General features: G+C 33.9%; 1 protein-coding gene and 1 pseudogene across 3 annotated transcripts in view; one reads left to right on the forward strand and one right to left on the reverse strand.

Moving 5' to 3' along the window:
* The window catches only part of NR2C1 (nuclear receptor subfamily 2 group C member 1), a 41,607-nt gene that overhangs the window by 12,392 nt on the left and 12,619 nt on the right, over window positions 1-16,596 (forward strand). For both annotated transcript variants that reach the window (XM_081061368.1, XM_081061369.1), the window contains exons 3-9: window positions 2,418-2,648; window positions 5,946-6,027; window positions 7,205-7,384; window positions 8,403-8,550; window positions 8,651-8,741; window positions 12,322-12,506; window positions 13,707-13,872. In XM_081061368.1, the coding sequence (XP_080917494.1) occupies window positions 2,418-2,648; window positions 5,946-6,027; window positions 7,205-7,384; window positions 8,403-8,550; window positions 8,651-8,741; window positions 12,322-12,506; window positions 13,707-13,872 (1,083 nt within the window). The remainder of the gene's footprint in view (window positions 1-2,417; window positions 2,649-5,945; window positions 6,028-7,204; window positions 7,385-8,402; window positions 8,551-8,650; window positions 8,742-12,321; window positions 12,507-13,706; window positions 13,873-16,596) is intronic.
* Window positions 11,481-11,841, reverse strand: LOC308502552 (large ribosomal subunit protein eL36-like; annotated as a pseudogene). The gene has a single exon. The product of its transcript is annotated as a large ribosomal subunit protein eL36-like (transcript).

Genomic DNA, 16,596 nt, shown 5'->3' on the forward strand with positions numbered 1-16,596 from the left:
CCCCCTTACCAATAAATGTAAGGCTGGATTTTCTTTTTATATTTTAACCAAAATGATGTATGCAACAGATTGAATGCAGAGGCAGATTCTATTAAGCTAGACAATAAAGCAATTTGCAAAAATGTAAATCGGTGCCACTCTCCCCACTAAATTTTTGTTTGGAAAATATACTTATTTTTCATAAATGTTATTTAACATTAATAAATTACTTTTAATTATTAATATAAATTTTTAAAATTTCTCTCCTTGAATTTCTAATACTGTGTTTCCCAGAAAATAAGACCTAGCCGGACAATCTGCTCTAATGCGTCTTTTAGAGCAACAATTAATATAAGCAATTGGAGCAAAAATTTAATATAAGACTTGTTCTTATATAAGACCCGGTCTTAAAGTAAAATAAGACCGGGTCTTATAATAATTTTTGTTCCAAAAGACGCATTAGAGCTGATTGTCCGGCAAGGTCTTATTTTCGGGGAAACACGGTATGGTAAAATACCATGTATATAACCCACATAGACAAAAGCCCTTTGAGATTCTCAGTAATTTTTAGAGCGTAACAGGATCCTGAGACCTGAGAACTTTCTATAATCTATTTAATGTTATTTATTGAAGACCATTTGGATTGCTTCAGTTGCCAGTTATGCTGCAAGAAGCATCATTTTGCTCATCTAAGCAAAATGTTTCAACCCAATGAAAGTTGCACTGTGCATGCACCTAAATGCTCTTTTCTGTAAGAAATAAGTTTCAGCCATTAGACTTTAATTCCATTCACAATGAATATTACTGATAGAAATAATCCAAAAAAACTCTTAAGATAGCTTAAAATTTACATAGTAAAATTTGTTATAGATGAACTGATTCAATGTCTCATAGGTATCATCGAAAATTTTAGAAATTTTAGGGACGATGGAGACTGGACTTAGAAATAATTCATGTAAAATGAAACATAACAGTTAAAACTGTACCCACAAAAATAAGACATGGTAGAAATAATGGTCAATTAAAGAAAACTAAAATTGGCAGCAGCTATAATCAATACAATCTGCTCTAGATAAAAGCTGATTAATGATTCAGAATTTTGTTGTAAATTTTGCATAGAAAATAATCTTGATGAAAACAATTTCAGGGAAATGGAAAAAGTTGGAAACATACCAACTTTGCCATTTAAAAATTGAATCAAGGCATTAAATTGGCTTAGTGAGTTTAATCTGTAAAATATTTGCTCAAAAACAACAAAATTTCTCATGCTGGACTAGTTCTCTTTATTCATAAACTTGCTTTTCCCTGGACTACTCCATCTAAGTAGATGGCAATTCTGTCTTCCCAATGCCTCAGGCCAAAATTTTATAGTCATCCTTGACTCTTCTCTTCTTATGTTCCACATCCAGTCCATCAGCTCATGTTGTCACCTTTTCCTTCATAAAATATTCCAAATTGTCTCCACCCCTAGCATGGCTGCTACCTGGTTCTCAGCCAGTATTTCTGCCCATATATGATGATACCCAGATAGTGCTAGTATCTGCAATAGCATCCTTGTCTCCCTTAATTCTACTCTTAAACATTCACAGTCTAGTCTTCACCGTAAATCCAGAATGGTCCTCTTTGAAAAAGATCCGGGCACTCTTCTGCTCTGTAAACCCTCCAGTGTCTCTCCATTTCACACAGTAGGAAATCCAGACTTTGTGTGGCCTCGGAAGCCCTATGCCATCTGGCCTCTGCTGTCGCTCAGATCCCATCTTCTACCCACTCTTTCACTTGGTTGCACTCACAAAGCTCCCTTGCTGTGCCTCTTGCCTCACGTGTAGAACACACTTCTCCTGCTTCATGACCTTTTATGTTCTATTTCTTCTTCCTGGGATGCACTCCCCCTAGCTAGTCCCAAGCCTTGGTCTGTTGCTTCACTCAGGTCTGTGCAAAAATGTTACCTCCTCATGGCTTGCATTTCATCAGTGACTCACCTTACCCTGCTTTATTTTTCTTTATAAAACTCAATACCACCTGACAATATTATTTGCTTATTTGGTTTTATCTGCCTTTCCTCAGTAAAATAAAAGCTTTATGAAAACAAAGATTTTGTTTTATTTATTGCTCTGTCCCAGAACAAACTGCTTCACAAATAGAATATACTCTGTATATGTTTGTCTCAGTGGAAGGTGGGAGGGAAGTGGAAGGAATCAAAATAGTGAGGTCTAAATGTTCTCACTATTGTACCTTTATTTGCACATTTGTTTATTTCTTCTGTAAGATAAGATTTCATGGAAGTAGAATTGCCAGTTGAAAAGATGTTTGTGTATTATATCGAATTATATATGTAGTGGTATGTTTTTCTGGCTTTGTCTGAATGTATGGCAAAATTGTGTTCTTTGAGGAAAAAAAATAGAGTTGAATCGATTACTAATTTTATGTGATTGTGTTAGATTGTTACAGAGCAGCAAACTGGCCAGAAAATCCAGATCGTGACAGCGCTTGATCATAATACACAAGGCAAGCAGTTCATTCTGACAAATCACGATGGATCCACTCCAAGCAAAGTCGTCCTGGCCAGGCAAGATTCCACTCCAGGGAAAGTTTTCCTCACAACTCCAGATGCAGCAGGTGTCAATCAGTTATTTTTCACAACTCCTGATCTGTCTGCACAACACCTCCAGGTAAATAACCAAAGTGTCTTTTCATCTTATACTTGAAAAAATTAAAAAGCATGTCATAAGTATAAATCCTGACATTAAGACTTCAGGTCCTGCATGTTTGGAGGAAAAAAAATCTTGCCTAAATGTATGGGCTGTGCAGATTATCTATGATGACTGCCCTCTCCGATGGGCCACTATACTTTTCCTCACGCACCCTCACACCCGTATATTTTGGGGGTTCTTAGTTGCCTATGTAAGATCTACTAAGGCTGGTTTGGTCAGGAAAGGATTTAGTAAAGAACACAAGAGAGCTCGGAATTGTTCGGAAGGCTGAAGAAATAGTTCTAGGTCAGGCTTCCAAAAATAACTAGTGGAGCATGCTTCAGAAGTTGCTTCTAAGAGACCTGCAGCTTCTGCACAGTTAGGAAACTGCCAGATCAGAAGCATCTTCTGTAGCTGTATTTTCCAGGACCAAGCGTCCTGTACCTCAGACAACCAGCTGCCAAATCAAGGAGTTGGTATGAACGCTGCCGGCTTTGTCACTTTGCTCTTCTGTTATCTACATCTTCGTTGATATAGCAAGCAGTCTACTCCATGGTCTGCTTTAACATTGGAACTCTAGTGTAGATTAACTTGACTTCGTGTTAGTGGTAGTTTTTGCTAGTTATACATTGTTCTTCAAGAGCCAGTTAAGGCTTTTACACACTACACGCCTGTGGTTATGTAGATATATATGTATATATATATGTATATATATATATATATATATATATATATATATATATATATATATATATATATATATATATATACAGGACTTTATTGGGGAACAGTGTGTACTTCCAGGATTTTTTTTCCAAGTCAAGTTGTTGTCCTTTCAGTCTTAGTTGTGGAGGGCGAAGCTCATCTTCAGGTCCAGTAGCCATTGCTAGTTGCAGGGGTCTCTGCCCACCATCCCTTGTGGGACTCGAGGAGTTGAACCAGAAACCTTGTGGTTGAGAGCCCACTGGCCCATGTGGGAATCGAACGGGCAGCCTTCCACGTTAGGAGCACGGAGCTCCAACTGCCTGAGCCACCCGGCCGGCCCCGGTTATGTAGATATTTTTACTGCTGGTTGTTGTAATTGAACACAAATATAATGAACCCTTAAGTTTGCCTTTAGAGATATTTTAGGGGTATGCCCACTTAAAATTGGAGTCCATATTTTGTGATGAAAACCTAATCAAAGAAAATTCCTTTTAGGATTGAAAACTCCTAATTCATAAAATACAAAATTTTGCTTATGTATCCTGATAGATTCTGTTATTATTCCAAATTACATCATTTTTATTATTTTTAGAAGCTGTTAAGGTGAAAAAATGGATAGATTTTATAAAAAGTTATCAAGACAGACATCACTGAAAAATGTATAGTATTCATACCTTAATTTGTTTATTTTTTTATAAATTTGAATTTTTTAGAACAGCTTTAAATTTACAGAAATATTGAGCAGTTAGTACACATAGTTCTCATATAACCTGTGAACACAAAGTTTCTCCTGTTATTAACATTTCACATTAGTATGATACATTTGTTATAATAAATGAGCTAATATTAATACATTATTAACTAAAATCAACATTTTTAGCTTTTCCTAATTTCTACCTAATGTCCTTTTTTTGTTTTAGGATACCATATTACATTTAGTTGCCATGTCTCCTTAGACTCCTCTTACCTATGATAGTTTCTCTTACTTTCCTTATATTTGATGACCTTGAGGTATAGGTATATTGTAGGTTGCCCCACTGTGAGACTTTGGCTGATGTTTTTCTCGTGATTAGACTAGAGTTGTGGGTTTCGGGGAGGAAGATCATAGAGGTTAAGTGCTATTTTCATCACATCCTATGAAGGGTATTTACTGTCATCATGGTTTATGACTGCTGACAGTGACCTTGACCACAGGGCTAAATAAATGTGTGTCAGATTTTTGCACTGTAAAGTTACTCTTTTTTAGAAAAAATTTCTGTATTTTAAAAGTAAAGGTAGTATTGGTACTTTGACTACTTTATGGATCATTGCTAAGGGCAATGAAAGAGAAACAGGTGTAGGATGGAATTCCCCTGGGCCAAGAAGATGTGATTTCTGGTGTGGTGACCTACAATGTGTTGTGGCCAAGTCCCTTACCCTCTCACTATCTCTTCTACCCTTAGAAATAAATAGCAAATAAGAGATTAGTACCATTTGCAATAAATATGCTATTCAGGAAGAGCATATAAAAGACATATACTTGTCTTTGATGCTTTCAAAGGACATCTGATACCAGAATTTGGGTTTTTTTTTAAGTTTTTTTTAAAGACTGATTTTTATGGTGATAGAAAAAGAAATATTTTATTTTTATAAAATAAAAAGGACAGCTATTTTAAGGACTAAAGTTTTTAAAGTCAGAATTGCTCCTGAAGGCATTCACACCTCTAAGAGATGAGAAAGAGTCAAAGCAGTGGATTACTTTGTGGGTTGTTTTAAAAATGCTAGATCACATTTTTTTGGATTTAATTTGGTTACTTTTCAAAAGATTGAAAGAAATGATGAAAAAGTTGAAGGACAAACCTGAGAGTAGTATTTCTTTACCAGCATTATGTTAGCTGTACTTAGTGATGAGCCCTTTTTATAATCTAAAGAGGCTTAGTAATTTACCCTCGACCACCCCATCTAGTCCCACTAACTTGCTACCATTTATCAGACTCCAGAATCTGTGGTCTCAACCACTTACACCTAACCCTAACCTGAGACAACCCGTTAATGCAAAGTTTACACCTTTGTATATCAATTATATTTCCATAATTATAAGTAACTACATCAACAAAATTTTTTTCTTTATACTTCCTTTTCTATTTGAAAAATTCAGAGTTATCTTTTATGCTGGTATAGTATATTTTAATCATGTCATTCTGTGTGGAAAGGTTCTAAGCTGTTCAAAGACAAATATGATACATCTGATGACTGCTGCAATAATTTGATGTGTTCCATATGAAAAAGAAGGGCTTACTGGATGAGATGCATTAAAAAATACTCACGTATTTGTGTCTAACAGTTTGTTTATTTTGAAATTATGAAACAAATTAAGAAGATATTCTTACTGTCTTTGCTTCTTATAACATTGAAATTTTTACCTATATGTTAAGAAAATTACAAATAATTTAATTGCTATGTGCATAATAATAGTTCAAAGTTGTAGAATAACTAATGAAAAAGAAAGCAAAAAGTAAGACTTGACTAAATGTTTTTTAAATTTTTTGCATGAAAGCATTATTGAGTAATAACAAATTATTATTTCTTTAGCTCTTAACAGATAATTCTTCCCCAGACCAAGGACCAAATAAAATTTTTGAGCTTTGTGTAGTATGTGGAGACAAAGCATCAGGTAACATTAAAAATAACCTATGTGTGTTGTGTTGTTAAAATAACTACCACCCTATCGTGTTTCTTCTACTGAAAGTAAAAAGAAAAATGAGCACGTGGTTTTTATGGTTCATATTTGTAGCCTGTCAAATTTAACTGATTTTTCTCCAAAGCGTTTTATTCACATAGATTTTTCACTTCAGTGTACTTTAACTTGATCCTTGCAATGACGTAAAATGTATACTTCAAAGAATTATAAAAGATAGTTTGTCTTTTGAAAGTAAACTGAACTTGTGAAAATTTTTCGAATGTGACACAAGTTTTGTCAAAGGAATTGCTTAAAAATGAGTTGCGATCCTTAATAATATATAACATTAAGTTGTAAACCTACTTATTGAGCCCTGTTCTCATTCTAGGAATACAGAGTGCCTTAAATTACTGAGGTGGAAAAAGCTCTGGTAACCTTTTTTTAATGCTTTGCATACCTGAGCAGGCATTTCTCCAAACTTATTACTAGTACTCAGGGTTATGTCATTTTAGTTCTGGCCATTGTTAACTTCATGTCAGAAATACAAATCTATGTTCACAAGTGCCAGTGGGACATAGTTTAAAGGCCCAGTTTGTTTTCTTTAATTTTTTCCATAGCCTAATTACAAAAATCTCCACTAGAGTTTTTCCCTTCACTGATGTGCCAAAGAATTGGTTTGTGAAATGATAGGTTAATCAAAGTGCAGCAGATTTCTCCAGAGATTTAAAAAGTGGAACCCACAATGAGGCAGGATTGTGACAGTTTAAATATTAACTGACAGTATAGCCTTATTTTGGAGCATAGTTTTCAGAATAACACATATTTCTATAGTATACTACAGAATTGTAATTTGTAAGTGATCTCAGAACTGAAAATAGTTATTATGTTAAATCAAAGGGTTGTGGTGATTTTGTTCTTCTCTTTTCCAAGTTTTCCATACCATTGTTAAGGTTACTTTACAAAATTAAAAACCTCATATTGTTCAATAATATTTTATCAGAGAATATGGTTGTTTCATTCCCTGTTTAGTTACTCCTGAAAAATTTTTTCAGGCCATAAACTTAGAAATCTCAATTTCATCTCATATTATTGTTTAAAGAGAAGAAATAGGCTTATTTCATTTCTGTTCTAAAATGTGACTTTTGTGTTTTCCTAAACATTTTGTCTCCAGGGCGTCATTATGGAGCAGTAACTTGTGAAGGCTGCAAAGGATTTTTTAAAAGAAGTATCCGAAAAAATTTAGTTTACTCATGTCGAGGATCAAAGGACTGTATTATCAATAAACACCATCGAAATCGCTGTCAATACTGCAGGTTACAGAGATGTATTGCCTTTGGAATGAAGCAAGACTGTATGTATTAGCTTTAAAGGAGAAAATACTTTTAAGGATTCAGGCAAACTCTAGAAGTATGTTAAAATTAACACATTAAAATGTCAAATATATATGCTTTTTAATTTACAGTTTTCCAACTATAAATATAGAAATATGTGCATATGTATGTATTTTTTATTCACTCAACAAATATTTATTGAGTGCCTGTATGCAACTTGTTTGTTTGTAGTTTGAACATGGTAAAAATAAAATAAGCACAACTAACTAAAAAACTGTTTAGTTTTCGATTAATGACAATAGCTAATAGCATATGATTAACTTTCTTATTCTCACAGCAAAATTCTATGCAGCAGATACTGCTGTTACCCATTTTATATTTGAGTAAACAGATTTAGTAACTTGTCTAAAGTCACACAACTAATAAGTGGCAAAACTTGATTTGAATCTTGGCAGCTTTTTTCCTCAGAAAATGTACATTTAACAACTATACTGTACTAAGTATGATGAAATAAAATTTCAATAAAATAAGTGAAATATAGTACCTATATTTTATAAATGAAGACTAAACAGTAGAATTACTTCTCAAAAATCCCCCTGCCCTTAACTAAAAAAAATAAATAAAAATCTAACTTGGTCTTTTTGTGTCTCTCTATTAGTATTGTTTTTAAATGGTTAAATATTATTTCATTTTTTTTATAACTCTCATGTAGTTAGGTATGGGACTCCTAACTTCAGTTTTTCTTTCTTGACTGAGCTTTTAAAAAATAAGAGTATCCCTACATTTCAACCACAGCTCAGGCAGGGAAGAAAAGAGAATGAGAGATGCACAATGGCTAGTTTTATTATTTACTGTTACAGTTTCCGAAAGCAACTTTGTTGAACTTACAAATAATTTCTAAAGATTGAGGGTTATGTTTGGAGTTCTGTTATGGTAACCATGTCTCCCACTGGCACCACTGCTGACCTAGAACTTACATTTATAATTGCCTATAAATTCTACATTGTGATGTAATAGGCTAATGCATTTTTTTTGTAGCTGTTCAATGTGAAAGAAAACCCATTGAAGTATCACGAGAAAAATCTTCCAACTGTGCCGCTTCAACAGAAAAAATCTATATTCGAAAAGACCTTCGAAGCCCATTAGCTGCAACTCCAACATTTGTAACAGAGAGTGAAACTGCAAGGTATAGTAAAAACAATAAACAAAATATCTGTTAAGTAGCTGGTCATTTGTTTTTCTTCCCGAATGAAACTAAGGCTAAAATTTGTTCTTATTTGTTACAGGTCAGCAGGACTGTTAGATTCAGGAATGTTTGTGAATATTCATCAGTCTGGAATAAAAACTGAGTCAGCTGTGCTGATGGCACCAGATAAGGTGTGTTTAGTGCAATTATTCTAAAGTTTAAATGTTTTTAAGCTTTTAAAATGGTTTTATCTTCTCCATCAATTTGATCAATTGATTTGGTCCTAAATATTCCTTATTACAAGTTTTTTTTTTTTTTAGTAAACATAAATTATCAACTGGTAGTGTGGAATGACAAAACTAAAACAATTAGAAATGAGTTTGATGTCCTTTATTCAAGGGAAAAGAGCCCATGGATTGGGGGAGTACAGCGCCTCACAAGCAGGGGAACACTTTCCCTGAGGGATTTTGGGCAAGAGCAAGTTTTATGGAGCATTAGAAGCAGCAGCTGATGAAACGGCCTGATTGGCTGCGAAGTTAGGGATTTCCTTGTCAAGCTGGCAGGTTTGGTTTTCCTAGCGTAAGGTAAGCTAGCTACAAATGAGTTGGAGGATTGCGGTTGGTGTATGTTGGGCTTCCTTGATAGGTGCTTCCTGTAAATACAGGCTGACAGCTTCAGTTTTGTGACATGGGTGGGGCTACTCTGGTGGCCTCCATTTTGTGGATTCCAGTGCTATAGGAATTAACTTTATCATTAGATATGTTTATTATTCCACTAGGACAATTATAGCTTCAAGGTGAAAGTGACAAGCATTTAAAAGTCTTCCAGGTTTCTTGCATCTTGAAATCAAAATTCTTATAAATCGATATTTCTATATAATACATGAAAACTTTTGAATAGTCCTTTTATGTTCCCCTATAGATTTCATAGTGCTAAATACTTACAATATTTCAGATGGAGAGAAATTCCTAACACACCTGACTCAAAACATTGACTTGAGTTAAGAGTAGGAATAGAATTACAAGAGCTCTCATTATGTATCCAGGTTATCTGAGTTCTCTTAGAGATTTGGAGCAGCTCTTTATTGAGCAAGGTGTCTAAAGGGAAAAAAGGTTTGTTGATTTAGATTGTGCATATATGGTTTCTGTCATCTTCAAAAACCCCTTATGAATACAAAAAGCAAAAATTTCACCTGAAGATTCGTTGAAAACAGAATTTTAGGGAGCCTATGACTATTGTTTCTCTCAACCTGTAATGTGAACTGGTTTTATATGCCCTGTGACATTATTCATCCTATTCATGGCCACATTTGTTATATATCTGTTGCTTGACACTAAGGCACTCTTCATACTTGTGCTTTGGAGTCAAATTTCTGCTGCTCCTTACTAGCTGCATGTACTATTCGGCAAGTTATTTGACCACTCAGTAGTTCGGTTTCCTTCCTCATCTGTAAAATAGAGATAAGGAGAGATTGTGTTTTAGCACGTGCTACTAAGTGAGGAGATTTGGCCTATTAACCATATATTTTGGAATTAAAAGATTTCACTTAGCCTTGCCTATGTGTTTCAAGGTTGGATTGCTTGTTACAATTTCATTGACATATTAACTCCCTTAAGAAAGGAAAAGAACTAAGTTTTATTGAGAAATTACTATTTGTCCAGACACTGCATTTCTGTATATCTTTGTATTAAATTAATAACAACTATGTGTGGTAAGTTTCTGACAAATGGTCCCAAAACCATCAAGTCACAGGATGTCTTTCCACGTGCCTAAAAGTTCTCAGTGGCAAAACTTAAAAATCTAGTTGCATAGACATATTATGAAAACGAAGAGAATATATTAGGTTGGTGCAAAAGTAATTGCAATTTTTGCAATTATTTTTAACCTTTTAAACTGCAGTTACTTTTGCACCAACCTAATATGTGTTTAAGTTTCAATTGAAAATTAAAACATGTAGAAACGTTAACTTCTTTTACTCATATATAAGAAGGCTGGAGAAGTGAGTGGTAAAGAGTGTGGGCTTTCCTGCCAGACCTGACTTCCCATCCTGCTTCCCCTATTTATTGGGGAGTGATGACAGATAATTCTTGTCAGTAATAAAGGGATGATGATTGCTATTTCACAAGGTTTTTGTGAGGATTAAATAAAATATAAGTAGTAATCATGTAAGAACTCAGTAACTGGTGGGTTACTCAGTAAATGATTCTGGAACACATTATTTTGGGAGCGCACAAAAATTGTTTCATTCTCCCTATTCACCATAATTAATTTCACACAAACTAAAGACTTGACATGACAAATGAAATCTCAAGGAAGCATAATGTATTCTCTTAGGATTGAGAACACTAAAAACAAAAATCATAAAGGAAGAATCAAAAATACCATTAAGGGATCCTGTCGATAAACCATAAAAGGCAACTGAAGGGCTTTTCATTAGGTTAGGATGGGATAATATGAGCATTTTAAAAAGGGATGACTAATGGATTGAAACACATCAAATATACAAAAATCTGTGAACTTAAAATGATACACAGAATTCATCTGTCACCATTAGAGGTTGCTAGGGCATTGACTCATTGCTCTGCAAATTGATACATAAAAGGAAGAAGAATCACATATCTGCTTTTCCTGTATAAATTATATTTCTGGGTAGTCAGAGTTAAGGAAAGTTCTTTTCCTTAACTCTGAATTAATTAATTAAAAGAATTGAATTAAATTAATTGAATTGAATTAATTAAAAGAATTGAAATTGAAAGAATTGAATTAATTAATGCATAAATAATATACACATACATTATTAAAAATAAAAGCTGAAGACAAGTGGGAAAATGTGCAATGTGTAATAAAAGCCCAGTATCTTAAATATGTAGAGATTTTTCTTTTCCTTTCTTTTCCTGAAAAGGTTTTATTACATACATTGGGGATGGGGCTCAGTCCTTCTTGGCTGCTGCCTTCCTGGAGACTGCAAGGACATTGCTCAGCTCCTCTCTTCCTCTTAGCAGTGGTCCCTGCCCTTTTCTCAATGAGCTTCAGGGCCGGCTTTGGCTTAGAGACCTTGAGCAGCCTCATGGTGCATGCGCATGGGGCAAAGCTTCACACCTCTCGGATTACACCCCTCAGGAACTTGGTGTGCTTGGTGAGGCCACCAAGGTGGCGGCTGTGCCTCGGCTTGCTCACGTTCTTGGTCACCTTGTGGCCCTAGTTGAGGCCCAAGGCCATGGGGTAGCCATGGCTGCTGCTCCTCAGTGGTATTGCGGTGCAAGGAGTAAAGAGGTTTTTTGAAGTACACATTTCCTGATATATAGCACTTTTGACACAGTGGCTGGTAAAAGTTGGCATCCTATGAAGTTTGTTCAATACATTTACTTTTTTTTCCTCTTTTCACTAATAATTATTCTATGTAACTATAATTCGTATGATACGTTTTGGAAATTATCATAACATATTATCAGAAATGTAATGCTGAAAAAAGATCATCTAATATCCTTTTACAGAGGAAAGACTGACATGGATAAATGAACCATTAAGTGCCATTTTTGATTTAAAGTAACGTGTACAAACATTTCCTAAGAAAGGTACCTGATGTTTTTAAATGTATATTTTCCTCAAGAAGTTTCAGATGCTCAGAGCTCTTTGATTTTACCTTCTAGGTTTCATCTTAATTAGAGTACTTTTCTTTTGGCATTTCATAATCTAGAACTGGATATTTTGGATTTTAAAGTTTACTGATAGCAACTTGCAGAATTTTAATTCTTTTTTGTTTTTTTAAAGGCTGAATCATGTCAGGGAGATTTAAGTACATTGGCCAGTGTGGTTACATCATTAGCAAATCTTGGAAAAACTAAAGATCTTTCTCAAAATAGTAATGAAATATCCGTGATTGAAAACTTAAGCAATGGTGATACCTCTTTGTGTGAATTTAATCAAGAAATGCAGACCAATGGTGATGTTTCAAGGTAAGGTCTGTTTTGATCTTAAGTATCCTTTAACTTAAGTGTCCTTTAGTATTAAAATATTTCTTTGTTAAATACTATTGATAGAAGTTTGAGAAAACAAGTGTTTCTATTAGACTTAGAAAATTTAAGGCATAATAAGTTTTAACTGAAAAACGCGTTCGATGTAAAATGTGCAATAGGTTACATTCTAAATAATGAGCAATAAGTGAATATTACAAGTTAGAAAGGTAGTCATAAAATTCAAGAATTCTTTTTCCCACTAAAAATGATAATTGGGGTTTGAAATTTCAGATATTTTAGTTGCCAAATTTTATCTTCTGTGTGTTTAGAGTTAAATGTTTGTCTTTATTAGGCAGTCATGTTCATTTTCCCCACCAATTTTTAGTGATAAAATAGATTTAAAAGACTTAGTTGAATCAACTATAATTTTAAATTATACTTCAGGAAACTCATGTCGGAATTCTATTTTTCATTCTCTCAATATTAATACTTAGGATGTAGAAACCAGATTTGTTCAGGCTTTTTCACACTTTGTTCATCATCTAAAATATTGACAAAACTACATTTAAGAGTCTCAGTAAGTACTTTGTTGAACATGAGCATTTAAGAAAGTCTAGAACGCATCTCGTTGAAAAAAGGGGGAGCTGTTTTGAATAATTGTTTGCTAATATTAGTTAATTATTTGCCACCGTAATCGCAAATGCAGTTTAGATGTAGCTTTGTTGCCACCAGTTTAAAAATATTTTCTGAATTTTTAAATAAAATTAAAACCTAACTTTGTGTTGTGTAGAATACAGTAAAGTCAACTTCTTTCCCTTGTTCTTTCTAAGTAACTGCTATATATAGAATAAATGGGCTAATATCTTGTAATACCAAATGTATAACTTGTAAACATATATTTTCATACCAAAGTATAAGGATTTTTCTCTCCCTTAATTACCTAAGATGGTTTTTAAAGACTAGTTCTCTGGTAATACATTAATATAATAATACAGTTTTTCATACTATACATATGAAGTTTAATATGTTGCTTTTGGGGAGAGTCATAGATATCACTGAAATAGAGTGTTCAGTGATACACTGATGTTCTATTTTCTAAACGGTTTTTTAGGCCTAAATTTTAATTCCAGAATTTTATATAGCATTTTCATTTTATTGTGGAGATGGGCCAAGCTCACAGCTTCTGATGTCTCCTTATAGGGCATTTGATACTCTTGCAAAAGCATTGAATCCTGGAGAGAGCACAGCCTGTCAGAGCTCAGTAGAGGGCATGGAAGGAAGCGTACACCTAATTGCTGGAGACTCGAGCATAAATTACATCGAAAAAGAGGGGCCGCTTCTCAGCGATTCACATGTAGCTTTCAGGGTATTTCCATATATATATTTTATAATTTTTATGTTGCATTATCCATTTTGATTTTAATTCTTCCTTTCAAAAATCAAAGTATATTTGTTGTGCTTTTAAGACAGAAATATCCCTGATAGAATTCAAAACGGCAGCTAAAACATATACATCTGGCTATATAAAATAATGGCTTAATAAAGCATCCTGTTTATAAATCATAGTTATAATATCAATGGGTTTAAGTCTATAAAAGTCAGCTTTTAGAACATTTAGACATAATTTTTTTAAAACTTTTTAAGTATTGGCATTCATTATGTGTCAAATGCACTGGTTTTGTTCAATGCCTAGCTGCTATTTACTGTAAACCAGTATCTAAGACCCAGATATTCTGCTCTTACCATAGTGACTAAAGAAAACTCCATTTATTATGGGGTTGTCCCAGTTAGCTGGCTCTTAGAATTGTTTTAAAAATGTAAAAATTATTGAATAAATTCATTTTAACTTTTGGTTTTTAACTTTTTGTGCTTTAACCACTTTGGAGAGAGTACTTTTTTTTTTTTTTTTGCTCCCCTAAGTACATTAATTTATAATGGAAACAATGCATGTAGAAAACTAGAAACAATTCAGGTAGAATATTATAAAATAACTTTCTGACATTTGATTATCATTCAAATAATGTTTGGATCACAGCTGTAGATCTGCTGTCCATGTGGCCCTAATTAAGACCCTGCTGATTTGACGGCTCCGTGTTAACCCTGTTTCCTTGCCAGCTATGAGTACTGTTACCGAATCGTATGAGTAGTGATTGGAAGTATGTAGGACATTTCAGTTAGCGGTACATAGTCCTGGGATACCTGAGTGTAATTGCTCATAACTTTAGGTTATACATTTTCATGGGTTTCTTATTAAAATACAGTTACCAAATAGATATGTGTGTTACTGGTAGAAATAATGAACACAAAATAAATATAACACTGGCCAAAACAGCATAAGACAAAATTTGTATTTGCAAAATTTGACTTGGTAGAAAGCCACAAAGAAAACTCACAGTGACTTAAACAATAATTGCTGTGATTTGATACTCAATAAAACATATCAGTGAAACCAATCTTCATGTAAAATTTTACCAAAGATAACTTATATGGAAAAAATTAGATACGTTTTATTTGTACTGTACAAGAAAACTTGATGAGGGCTATAAAAAAAAGTAAAGGGAATAATCGATGTCATCCTTAAAAACTATGGAAAGAACTATGGAGAAGCATGGAGCAAAGGGTGGAACAAAAGCAAAACTGATTTTTCCCATTGTTCTTTCTTATTCTAAATAAAAGACATTCTTTTGTTTTCTTAGTTTTATTTTCCATCTTTGGGTTTAAATGGAAAGGAAGGGTAAAAGACAGGTTATAGGAAGAGGGCTCATTGCAAGGAAAAAAGACTTTGGAATACTTCTGTAGAAAGTAGTGGTCCACCTTTTTTTATTGTTGATGTTGGTCCTCACAGTTTTTTAGTCTTTCAAATACTTGTTTTGGACAGGTGAATTTGGCAATTAGAACTTTCTATTTTTTCTGTTCCATCTCAATGACTTCCCTTCCTGGTATTTTCCTGGTTAGTTCTTTCGTTGAGGTTTTGTGTCATGAATTTTAACACGACATCTGTAATCAAAAGCTCACTCCTCTCTCAGTTGCTGAGCTAAATAGCATTTTGTTTCTCTCCTGCATTTTTATGTGTGGTGTAGTTTGCAGCATGCTTTCACGTACATTCTTTTCATTTGAACCTCACCATAGTCTGTTGAGAAGGTTTGGATTGTTATTGTCATTTCATGAATGAGAAAAGAGATTTGGAGGTTTTCAGTGTCTTGTTCAAAGCAATCCAGACAGTAAGGAGAAATAGTCTAATAATGCAACTTAACATTTTGATTCTGAAGAATCTAAGACAATAGAAATATGTAGTATTTCTACTAAACTTCAGAGTTTCTGGTGTGATTTCATATACTTTATCTCACTTGATTCTTACAATTTCCTTATACAAATAATCAAGGCAGATGATATTTCCATTTAGAAACGGTATGAGACAGAGAGGTAGGTGATTTCCAAAACTGTTCTTCTCTGATGTTTATCATCTCAGTATTAGAATCACTATCCTTCTTGTTGCCATGTTTGATGTTTGGGGATCTTCATCATTCTTCCCACGCCTGACTGAATCCTAACCATTCCATTGTTTGCATTTCTCCCTTTCTCTTCATTTTCATCGCCATACTTCAAGCCTTTTAAAATTTATTGAACTATTATAGTATTATCTTTGTTTCTTGTCTGTCTTCTCCATTTTGTTTGTGCACTGGTAACAGAATAATTGTTAAAAATCAAGCCAATTATGTTACTCTGCTGCCTAAAAGCCTTCAGTAGCTTCCCATTGCCCATGTGAGATAAAGTCCATGACCGTTTAGGACCCTTCACATTCTGTTCCAGTCACCCATCATTTCCCCAATATGCCATTCCCTTTTTCAGCTTTTATAGCTCATTCAGTTTCCATTTTATTCCTGTATTGAGACTACAGCACTTAGCTTAGTGGCTCACAATGAACTCGCAATAAATTGTTGCTGAATTAATGTGTGATCCAGGACCACACAACTAATGACAAGTTGGGAGTACAATCCAGGTCTCAAGTCAAATGATTTTTTAAAAGTGGTATCTTTCAGCCTATTATCAGAATTATATACAGAAACTTCTAGAAAGATAATTGCAGACA

The sequence above is a fragment of the Rhinolophus hipposideros genome (assembly GCF_964194185.1).
Source record: "Rhinolophus hipposideros genome assembly, chromosome: 9".
Taxonomy (NCBI): Eukaryota; Metazoa; Chordata; class Mammalia; order Chiroptera; family Rhinolophidae; genus Rhinolophus; species Rhinolophus hipposideros.